We start from the raw sequence: 12,290 nt of genomic DNA, 5'->3' as shown, positions 1-12,290 counted from the left end.
AAAAAATGACATATTTGAAGTGGTATCTGTAGGCGGTACCTGGGAGTGACTGTGGTGCCCCCAAGAATGTGGAAATAAAGGAAACATAATTACCTTCTGAACTGAATACGAAAGTTATGCAGACACCTAAAAAGCAGGGTCCCACATTTACATGCCTGTGGTGTCCACGTGGGTAATAGAATTGAGAAAAGGGAGCCTAACTTCAGGACTGAGATTTAATTTCCCATCTATAGAAGCAATCAGAATTTTGTTCAGCTAATTTTTGCTGTCTAGGCCCAGCATTACTAAATCTGATTTTTAAAGAGATACCTAGATTTTTAAATGATGGCCACTAAATTTAGAAAAATTAACACTTTGAGATATGAATCAAATTAACTCTGGTCTTAAAATCAACAAACAAATTTCCTTTGTTTTGCTGTATTTACGGAACATTTGGATCACATTTTCAATGAAAATCTGACGACACTGAGAGAATTAAGTACCATTTACAGGCCATAAGCCAGACACTAAACCTTCTACCCCAGTGCAAGGTGATTGCTAGGATCAGAGCTTAAATGACTCCCCGGGTCACAGAGCTAGTGCCGCTACTGGGATTCCAACCTGCCTGCCTGTTTCCAGCGCCTCTGCTTTGTCACTCCAGGTACCTGGGAGCTGGTTAGGGTTCTGGTGAATGAAGAATTTCTAGATCCCCCAGTAAGAGTGGATTTATATTGATGTACAACCTACTGGCCCTCTCTTTCTCTCCTCCCCCCAAACACCTGAGCCGGGGATGAACATTTGGGTCACTATGATAGTTGCATCTGTCCACGTAAAGTTGTCAACTGGAGTGCTGGCAATCCAACTCTGTGACTTTGGCTAATCCAAGTCCATCCCTGAGAGATGGAACTGCACACTGAACACTAAGTAATGGGTGTCTGAGCCTGGGAGACTGGCGGCCAGATCAGGCAATTCTTGTTAGAAAACGTCCCTGGTGAGCCCTCTGGGAAACAACGCCTGCTTTCTATCGACAATCCTGCCTGTGTAATGACTTCAGCAGAACTCACAGTTTTCAATCATTTACAATTTCTTTCTTTATAAATTTATGTTCACAGAAAAACAAGCTCGAATAAAGCTAGTTTCATTGTGGAAAAGAAGCCCAACCAAAGCAGCAAGTACAGCACTCTATTTAAGTGGCTTTAACTTGAGCTACATCACTACTCTGAACCCAGGAGCTGCGCGAATCTCTCCCTCAAGGTGTGGATACCTTTGCGAAAATGGCTTTTCTCCAGAAGCACCTTAACCTACTAAGGGCTTCATACTTATACTTTCACTCTGAAAACGTGTCTTAAAACAATCGCTTTCCAACAGAAATATCTGAACCCAACTGAAAAACCCAAACGGAGGCTATGGACAGGTTAAAATATGACAGGAGAAATCAAGAGACTTGTTAAAGGGAGCGGGAAAGTTTGTTCAAGTGGCCAAGGAAGTGGTCAAATACCATTGTGAATGAAAGTGGACAGAAGGTCAGCCTCAGCCTCCCCAAGAAAAACCACTACAGTTCACCACCCGGCTGGCTGGAAAGCCCAAAGCAGACCTCTGTGTTGGAGAGGGTTTTGCCCACAAAAATGAGTGCATCTTTTGAATGAGTTGTTCAGCTGCCTTAGTGGAGTCTAGTTGCTGCACAGATTCTGAACATTGTAGGTTCCTCTTCTCTTGATATATTTTATTCCTGGAAAGCATGTTATAGAAGTGAACTGACAGAGGCAGACTGAGAACACACTATGGAATTCAAGTCCAAGGTCATATTTATCCAATGACCATAGCAGAAGACACTTCATGAACAGATGTAGGGAATTAATGTAAGACGTGGGATTCAGGGCTTGTCTAGACTATATATTGTGGAGGATTGGCTGAGTGTCTACGGAATTTAAGAAGCCCTCTTTTAGTACTGGTGGATCTTGACTTACTTTCCTTACTAGGCAACTAACTAAAATTAGGTCATCTGATATGAATTTGGAAATAGCCGCAAGTCAGAATTTCACGGTCGAGTATTTTTTTCAAGTCATTAGAGATAGTAACCCTTGGCAACAAGAGATGATTTGTGAAAGAGGGAGAAGATAAAGTTCTGAGTTCTTTACCAAACCTTCAAACCAGACACAGACTTTCTTTTTACCTTTTCTCAGAGGCTCCATGAAACCAAGAGCCACTTTATTTCTGTGGATTTTTGGAAAACTGGTATTGAGAGTACCATCTGAAGTCAAACTGTGTCAAGGGGATGGCAGCTAAGTCTAGATTCATAGAGTTTTGCCTTAATGCCTCTTTTTCATTCCTTATTACATACATCTAATTAAAGTATTAAATTATTTAAGCATCACATCTCCCTATGAGGTGGTATATCTTATCTAACAGGTGAAGAAACTAAGACATAGAAAAGTTATACAACTTACTCTAGATTAGAAAGCTAGTAAGTGCTTGTGTTGGGATTAGAAACCAGGCACCTGCCCTCAAGTGCAGCTTCAAGACACTACATTGTCTCATGTTGGGCAAAGAGCTTTTGGGGGATGAGTGTCCCAGAAGAACCAGAATTTAAATTCTGCCATGAAGTCAGGAGGGATGTGGGATCCCCTACATCCATACTGTCATTTGGCTGTAGCAGCGGGACCTGACAGATGAGCTCTTGAGAGTTGCTTTGCTTGATTCTCTTGGTGAAGGACAAGGAGTTCCAGGAAGATTTTGGAATTTATTCAATTATAATATTTGATAATTAGCTCCCACACTCTCACCTTTGCAGCTGGTGCTGTACAGTATACGAAAGAGAGACAGAGGATTTCTAAGCACCCACTGAAGGCAGCATTCCTTACCATATTTCAAATTCCATATTGGTGCTGTTGATGTCCGGGTCGTCAAATGCACAGGTCAGCAAGTGCTGGGATCCATCCACTTCCAGCTGACTGTAGCACGAGAATGAGTAGTCATCCATTTCTGCATCGTCAAAGTCTCCTGGGAAAGAACAAACCTACAGCTGTTAATGAAGCCAATAAGTGCATCCTTTTGAAATCCGGAGGGACTGATAAAATGGCAGCCTTCTGTGGTGGACATAAAAGAGTGATGGTTGTTTATCTAAAGAAGGAAAGCCCAAAGACAAAGACAAGAAATAGGATTTCAAACAAACAAAATCACAAAACCAAAACAAAACCTAATGAGCCCAGATTTTTTTCTAATAGAAAAGAAGTCATCACAATTAGTAAATAGCTTCCTAAGATTTCTAAATATCTCTGCCATCGGGTGAGTGCATTGGGGTCTAGAACGAGACACTAAACACACGCTTTCTTTTATATAGATGGGAATTTCTTTTGTTTGTATACATTTCAAATGAGATACTTTATTATTTATGTGCTACCTAATCTAGTCTTGGGCTTTATTACTAACCTTCATTTATTCCCTCCCAAGAATTGTTTTTGAATGAAAGAAGGTGATAGCTAACTTGCATTCAGAAGTTCCCTTTTGTGAAATGGTAGCTTTCCCTTGCCTAAATAGGCATCCTAACTAAAAGTACCGTTATCTCCATTGAGTGAATATTTATAAAAGGCAACTGGTCTTAAGCTACTAACTGAGGCAAACATGATTAGGAAAAAGTACATGACAGGACTCAGATCTGGCGGGCCTTCCCATGAATCTTATAGATGCTATTTCTGTGCTTATACAACCTTCTTTTAGAGATACTGCACTTTCTAGGTATTAGCAAAATTCTGGAAGTATGTGGGGAACCAGAATTTTTTTGCCACCACTTTTGGAAAGTATTGTCTGTCAGAGATAGTATTTGATTTCTTAAGCTGGGTTGAGGCCCTTAAGATTATATAGATATTTTGTGTGTATATTTTACAATATTTAATAGAGAAAACTACGCCAGCAAATATACTCCAAGTGGGATCTGAGAAAATCCAGAGTAACAAAAGCCATTCTCAGGTTGAGTGTGAGCTATGATTGCTTCAGAATCCAATGATACTAGAAATTACTTTGGCCCATTGATACTAGAAAATAGATGCTCTAGGGCTTTAAATAGGATAGACAAAATACTAAAAATCAAACCCTAGTTTAGTGTCCTGTAGGCCATGGGATTACAAGCAGCATCCACTTTACTTCAATAACCCATTAGTTCTATGGGAAAGTTACTAAAGCTGGTTGTGAGTGGATCAACCAGTCGAGAGAAAGGTCGGTTCAGTCAAAGGGACAAATCTCAAGAAGCCACATCTAGATAAGAGCTGTGTGCACTGCTCTTTCTGACTATACCTAGAACCCATCCGGCTCACAATCCTGCCACCAGCAAAGTCTCCTTATGTAATTTCAGAAGAGTATGGCCCTCTTATTAATGACAATTTTAAATAAGGAGGGGCAGCCCACCATTTAGGGCTCCCATTTCAAAACATATTCGTTCCTAATCTCATGGAGTGAGATCTAGTCCCCTAATTGCTGGCACATTTCTTGATGGAATGGTTCTGTGTGGCTTTAGCCTGCCCTTGTATGGCAGTACTCATGCTCTCTTAATGTTTTCTTTAGAACTTCCACCAATCTTGTACAACAGAACCTACATTACCATTTGGATTCAGACATTTGTGGATCATCTTTGACTCAAAAATTCTTCAACATACAACGTAAGCCAGAGAGAGCAGAGTCTGGCAGATGCCGGGTATTAACAGAACAAAGCACTCCCACCATCCTTAACCATCCAACCTGGCAAAGTGAGCTTGCTGTATATTCTTATACATTTTATACAGCAGTGGCCGCTTACAATAGCCAAGGCATGGGAGCAACCTAAATGTCCATTGACAGATGAATGGATAAAGAAGAGGTGGTATACATATACAATGGAATAGTACTCCACCATAAAAAAGAATGAAATAATGCCATTTGCAGCAATATGGATAGACCTAGAGGTTAAGTAAGTCAGACAGAGAAAGACAAATATCATACGATATTGCTTACATGTGGAATCTAAAAAATGATACAAATGAACGTATTTACAAAACAGAAATAAATTCACAGACATAGAAAACAAACTTATGGTTACCAAAGGGGATAGTGGGAGGCGGGGGGAGATAAATTAGGAGTTTGGGATTAACATATACACACTACTGTAACAAGGACCTACTGTATAGCACAGGGAACTATACTCAATACCTGATAGTAATCTACAATGGAAAAGAACCTGAAAAAAAATATGTATGTATAACTGAATCACTTTGCTGTACACTTGAAACTAACGCAACATTGTAAGTTAACTATACTTCAATAAATGAGAAGAAAAGCAGTGGTTATACAATTAAAATGGCCATGTTTTGAGAAACAGCTCATTGCCTCTTTAGCAGGTGTTACTGAGACAAGTTGCTTTGTATACAAGAAAAATTCTCCTCAATAACCTGCAAAATCGCATGGCATTTTACAAAGAGAATGTTATACCTGCTCTAAGCTTAGCTAAGTATCATATACACAGTGGTTAAGACCTCTGGCACCAGAGCGGAACAGATGTGGGTTAAAATCCTGGCTATTCTACTGTGTAGCTGTGGTCTTCCATCAGGTGTTTTGACCTTTCTAAGCTTCAGAGTTCTGATATTTAAATTCATGTTATCATGAGGAATCACTGAATAAATGTATACAAAGACTTCTTAGAACACAGTAAGCACTCAATCAGGGTTAGCTACTTTATCACATTTTTTTGAGAAATAAGTAATGAAAGGGTAAAATAAGAATTCTAATTCTGAGAATATACATGAAACATTTGGGCCTCCTTTGAAAAAGAGTTCTCTGTCAAAGGTGTTATTATGACTATGGCTTTGAAATTACATAGAGCTTTTAACAGTGAGTTAACCTATTATTTTTTAAAAGCTCAGTATAAAAATTAGGTTTTTTGAACTATGTATTATAGACAAGGCGGTGTGGTTTAAAAGCTTCCTACTGAAAGGGCTTAGTTGAGTAAAAGTATAAATGGTTTGGATTTTTAAAAAGTCTCCCTTTCTTCTCTTGATCACTCTTGTGGTTATCAGAGAACTAACTTATCTTTCAACAAACCACAGTTGATTATTCTGAATTCCTGACACCCCAAACCGGGAAGTATTTTGATGTAGTCATGTGGATGGGTGGTTACAAATCTCCTAAAAGACCCTCAAATTTAAAAAGTTGAAGTGAAAACTCAGCTTTCAATTAAAATTGTTAATTTCTTTTCAAAATAATATGACCAGCAGGGAGAAATAGAAGGGATATACTATACTCCAAAGAGTAAGATTTATGTGTTACGTGCCAAGCATCTATCTACAGACACAAGACAACATTTACCATGAAATAATCATCGTCTCCTACAAAGTGATTTATTTACAGTCACACTGTGAAAAATGTCAACCCTCTGAAAAGTCCCTTAAAGAACATATTCTAGGGATTTCCATCCTTAGAAATTACGTGACTTAAGATATCCAAGCTGATTCATTAGACTGATGTGTTTGATATCTTCATTAAGCAAACACTTTGTAAGTCTTAAAGTGAAAGCATTTAATTCTCAGGAGCAGTTTGGTGGTCCAGGTTTCCAGGTGGCTCCTCTGGACTACTTCACCTTTGTGTACGGTTCAGTTGTAATTACAAGGGATTTACAAAGTAGGGAGCATCTGCCTCTAGATACTAAGTATTTTAAGGATCCCAAAGATAATTATTATATGACGGTAAAATTGCTGACATGGAGATAGTTAAATATATTTCAATGAGAACTCGCTCAGATCTTAACCCTATTCAGTTATTCACTAAGAATACCACACGATTCTACCAAAACTAAAGTATTTTGAAGACATTTTCAAATATTTGTTAAATGTGTACTATGTTCTAGATGCTAGAGTAGGTGCTGAGGATATAGCAAAGGTAAGTGCAGACAAAGCTGTTGTTCTTGGATATTATTTTATCTTGAAAGTGAAGCTTTCAGAACCTTCTAAAAAGCTAAACAAAACAAAATGAGCTTCATTTCTTGACAAGGAAAAATTACCTTGAAGATTCTCCAACAAGCATAACCAGTGTGTCTCTGTGGGTGTTCTTTTTGTGAGAGCAGAGGCATTGACCAACATGTAAGATCCACATTGAGAGAGTCAAGTGCATCCCTTGACAATTCTAAGCCTGTACAAACCACTCACAGTGCTGTCCCCAGGCCCCCTGTCCCGGTGCTTAGAATGCACGAAACGACTGACTACATGGCAAGCCCTCAAACTCCCTTCTAACCCAGTGCCCCACTTTGGTCTGTTAGGGATCTGAGCAACCTGAAACAGATGCTAGAGATCATCTGAAATCCTAAAGAAAAGTTAGAAATGACTCACCATTCTCTGCATAGCCACTTTCTCCAGAAACGGCTTGAAGTAAATAGAAAACCATACCCAAAGCAATACCTAGAGGTGTCATTCTGAGAGAGAAAGAGAGGAGAGAGCAGGCGCGTGAGCCTACCTGTAGGGAGGAATGAATGAGAGAGAGAGAGAGAGAGCAACTTAAATCTACAGCTTTAGGACTTTATACTTGTTTAACCACAGGGGGGAAGTATTGGGGGAAGTATAAACAGCAGAAAAGAAGGCAAGTGCCAGAAACAGGAAGTGTGGGTAAAAGGAGTGTTGCTATAAGCAGAAGTGGAGGGAAGGAAGGGATGGAGCCTTTGAGATGCTTGTCCCTGGCAGCCCCCAAACGTACTAGGCTTGTTTCAGACTAAGGTGGTAGATTCAAACCCAGGTTCAAACTAGCTTAGGCCCGCTTTAAAAGTATCATGAGACAAAAATCTAAACTGAAAAACTTATCAGTTGCATGTCTGGGGTGAGTTTTGCTTTAAAGAAAGATTCTGCACTTAATGAAGTCATTTATTGCAGGTATACTTTAAATTGTCTACCTCTCGTCTCAGAACATACACGCTAGAGAGTTCCACAAGCACAGTAACTATTCTGTTTTGTTCTTTGTGTAACCCTGGTGGTTACTGATGCCTCACCCATCATAGTAGGCATTCAAGAATTATTTGTTTAATTTAGGAGTTGGCAAGCTATGGCCTAGGGGCCAAATTTGGCCTACCACTTGTTTTCGTAAGTAAAGTTCTGTTGTAACATGGCTGCTTTGGGGCTGCAAGAGCACGGTGAAGTCGCTGAGACAGAAACCATACAACACACAAAGTGTAAAATCTTCACCATCTAGCCCTTTACAGGAAAAGACCCCTTGTTTAAATAGTCTTCCCCATGTATGTAAAATGGGATTCTATTTGTGAAAATCTGATTGCCGCACTGCTTGCGGACCACCCTGGTACCTACTTATACGGAGCAGAAGCCTGAGACAATGACAGAGGTCACTCAGACTCTCCTTAAACTAGGTTGTCCATCAAAATTGTCCCCAACATGGCCTCATGGTTAAAGCAGTGATATTTGTTAAGCCTGGCTGACTTTTTAGTAATTGTTGGATGTTCCCCCTTAAACCATCATTCACGTTTGAAGGCACAGGTACATAGCGGTTCTGTCATCAACACACAGACAGGGCTCCTAAAAGGCATACTTCTTCTGCTCATGTCGTCTCACGGATAATCTAGCCTGGATTCCGGCCATGAAACACTACTGTCTTGATTCACCTTGGCTCTTTTAGAAAGAAGCCACAAGTGTAGGATTATAAGGTGACAAGTACAGAGATGCTGAGTGGACAGTGACTTTTGAACTTCTGTTTAATTCACTGTTATTGGGTAAAATCGGTCCTATGGGCTTGTAAAAATGGCTATAGTAACCAAGATGAACAACATGTCCCCAAGTGTAAAACAGAGAGTCTTTGAAAGCCGCATAAGTAGCTTGTCATCGTTACAGTTACTGTGACAATCTCATAAGATGAGAAAAGAGGAGGTGGGGCATTTGTATCAGCCCCTGGAAGCCCCTCTTCAGGGTTGAGGCAGATCCGTGACAGATACGGGATGCCCTGTTTATAGTCACACTCTGGACTACAAGCTCAAGGAACATTTCAGAGCAAGAAGCCAACTGAATGGGATATAATCTACCTCCTCCACCTGCTGCATCTTTCACACATCTTCCAAACCAAAGAAATGGTGACAGTTTTGTGCCTCAAATGATAATTCGTGTTCTCGTCTCTGATTTTGTTTTGAATGCTCAGTTAGAAAATCATAAGCCTGATTCACAAAAATTAGTGTGTTTTGTGTCTTGAGCTGAATATCCTTTCAAGAAAGCTCTAATTATAAATTTCCATGAACTAAATAAGTCTTCAAAGAGAAATCACAAATCATATCCATCCACCAACACAGACCTCATGAACTGCTCACAGGCTGTCACTCCACGGGTGAGTAACTGGGTCATGTCTCTTTAAATTCTCTTGTTTATCATTTAAGTGGACTATCATTTTGATTGTATCTCTTTCCTTTAGTTGTGAAGACGTAAAAGAACAAAGCCAAGACACAATATTTTGGTACAGCATGTGCTAGTTTGCTCAGGGGATTTCCACGGGTGTACTTACTCTCTTTGGGTGGGGCAGGAGCTGCTGAAGGACCTCAGAGAGGAACCTAGATTAAGTGTGGGGCGCTCAAAGAAATGAGAAGCCTCCTTAGTCCTTCTAGACATTCTGGGGAAACAATGGTACCTTCTCTACATTCTCTACCCAGATCTTTGGAAGCTTAGAAAAGCTGAGGAAGAACTGCCTTACTCCACCTACCCCCCAAAAGGAGACATTTACTATATTGCCTTGTCATTATTGGCTACGGGAGAAGGGAGAGTGGAGAGATGAGAACAGCAGATGTGGAAAGATGCTCAAGGCACCTGAACCTCCAACTGTGGAATCAGGATCTGAGCACAAAGCAGTCTTTGATGGGGCAACTTGATCAGAGCTTACATTTTCTCCTTCTCTTCTCTCATCATTTCTTCTCATCGCTACCTTTCTCTTCTTTCTGATGTTGTCTTCCTTTAGCTTCTGGAGTTCCTATGATATGGTGAATCGTAGCAAAGGCATTTTATTATTTCTCATATACAAAGAGAACAGAGTGACCTTATAAGACTCCCAAGATCAGTTGATCCCATCTCTCCTTTCTGCCTTTTTTTGTGATTATTTGGACCATTTGTGAAGCTGACAAAGCACACAAAGATTTTCTTTTATTTTCATACTGTAATAAGTTACGTGCCCTCTGTGTATAACTGGTTAGGGTCCTAAAGAGCTCAGAGAATTGACCTTCTAGCAAGATTTGAAATTCTGTAATGTTTGAGTTGGAGGAGTGCGTACACTCTTTGATTGTTTCTTGTTTGTTCACTTGGTAAAAGTCCCCCCAGGAAGTCCCATGTTTTCTGTTTTTCCCCAGTCAATAAGGACAAAGATATTGCTGAGCAAATTCAGGCTGAGAGCTTAACTTATTGATAATCTTCACTATCTCGACTCTTCTCTTAGGAAATTTTAGGAAATTTTATTTCCATCCTTGACGGAAATTATAGAGTTAGTGGGATAGACACCAATGTGTTGCCTCTTTCAACACCCTTGGGAAACAAACTGTTTCAAAAGCAAAAGTATTTCCTGAGTCAGGTTTTAGCTGAAGCTTATAAAATAGCCCCAAGCGTTTAGTAATTTTTCCTAAATGAGAAAGTTGTAAAAGTCACTCACCTTGAGATTGAATATTAAAGGAGAATAAAGTGAAAACACAGCAACAATAGTAATAATAGGCAGTATGTTGCTATAGGAATATACTGGGCAAAATCTGACGCTGGAAAAAATACTCAAAAAGTCCCAAAATACATTCTTTGAAATCTGTAATCTGTTTTAACCTCCCCTCTGCCCACTGTCACTTTCCTTTTAAAATTAAAGATTAGATTTTACCCATAAGAGGGAAAGCAATCATTGGCCCTGCCTTCTGCCGGAAAAGAGAAACCCAGGTGAGCTCAGTGGTGTGACTGGGGACCCCCGAGCACTATGGGAAAAGAGAAATAAAAACATTCAAGGGTGTCAAGTGGGCGAAGAAGGCTGTGGGGAAATCTAACTTTGCCCTAGTCCTAAGTCATTTGTCTTTAGCATTTTATCAGTGTGTGCTGAGTCAGGCCCCAGGCTTCTAAGGGGGAGTCCCAGCATCGTGAAGTTTCATTTCCAGGAGCACAATATTTTCCTTGTTGTGGCTCTTCTTTCATTTCCCTTTCCTCCTTACCCCACGTCTTCAGCCTCATGACTTGCTGTTGCTTGTGTTTTTTCTGGGCAGAGTTTGACATGCCAGAGCTGTTTTGTCTTTACAAGATTTTAGTCTCTGTCTTTGGAGGCAACAAAAATGGAATATTTAAGTACCAACTGGTCACTCTTTGCTAAAGACATTTCTGCCAGAAAGTGAATAGTTTGATGCCAGGACATGCCCTCATTTTGATAAAAATGTGATCACGAGTGCCGATCCTTCGGGAAAGTGGCACACCTTCTGGCCATGGCTGCAGACCCCGGAGCTTCTGCAGGCATCTGGCAGGACATGGGTCTACGTACAGCACATGGTTTCTCTTTGAGCCCTTCCTGAGACGGTCCACGGCAGGGTCCTGCTTATAACTGTCGGACACAGTGCCCCACTGTGCTTTGGAGAAAAATCTGGATTGACACCATCCTAGACTGTGGCCCATGGCCCTGCACAGATTTCTTTGCCTTGGGGTGAGCTCCTACCCTCTCACAGAACACTTTCTGAAGGACTGCCATGCCGATTGCATCCAAACCCAGACAACTGGGAAAATTGGCAAGAGCCCTCAATTCTACATCTTACACTTCCCCTGCCCTCTTAGATCCCAGCATCTCCAAGAACAGCATTGGCATCCTCTGATGACCCAAGTGGAATATGCAAAGTCCACATGAAAAGTGACCCTGACTGATACGGTTCATGGAATTGCCACAGAGAGACAGCATTGTTCCCATACGATTTGACCCTGGGCCAAGTTTTTAAGATACAATTGTCACTTCCAGAAACTTTTCAAGAAAGTACTTCCTATTTTGGCTTACCCACATGTAAGCCTTTATGCTTGTTCCTTACCAATCTCAGGAGACTTTGGAATGGAATATAACATGTTTTCATGGTTTTTGTATGTATTACTTGGGCCATGCTGCTGAAACAAGGAGGCCCAGAAATACAGTGGCTCTAAGACAGATGCAAATTTCTTACTCTTTCATAGTAGATGATCCTTGGCAGCTGGAAGTTCCACGAGTTCTTTAGTTAGGAACCCAGCCTACTCTTTTATTTCCGGGATGTTGCTTGTGTCTACAGATTTGAGGTTAGTTTACCAGCACCGTGATCCCACTCCAGCCCTTGGGAAGTACAGACAACA

The 12,290-nt window shown here is 40.5% G+C and overlaps 1 protein-coding gene across 2 annotated transcripts in view; it reads right to left on the bottom strand.

The window, feature by feature from the left end:
- The window catches only part of IL7R (interleukin 7 receptor), a 29,004-nt gene extending 21,546 nt beyond the window's left edge, over window positions 1-7,458 (bottom strand). For both annotated transcript variants that reach the window (XM_022599351.2, XM_089908758.1), the window contains exons 1-2: window positions 7,326-7,458; window positions 2,841-2,979 (exon numbers count right to left, since the gene is read on the bottom strand). In XM_022599351.2, coding sequence (XP_022455059.1) covers window positions 2,841-2,979; window positions 7,326-7,407 — 221 coding nt within the window. In that variant the 5' untranslated portion in view covers window positions 7,408-7,458. The remainder of the gene's footprint in view (window positions 1-2,840; window positions 2,980-7,325) is intronic.
- Window positions 7,459-12,290: the final 4,832 nt, after the last annotated feature.

Source organism: Delphinapterus leucas, chromosome 3 (assembly GCF_059928025.1).
Source record: "Delphinapterus leucas isolate spDelLeu-1000000601 "Yukka" chromosome 3, BTC_Dleu_Yukka2, whole genome shotgun sequence".
In the NCBI taxonomy this organism is placed as follows: Eukaryota; Metazoa; Chordata; class Mammalia; order Artiodactyla; family Monodontidae; genus Delphinapterus; species Delphinapterus leucas.
This window is presented reverse-complemented; position numbering and strand designations above follow the sequence as displayed.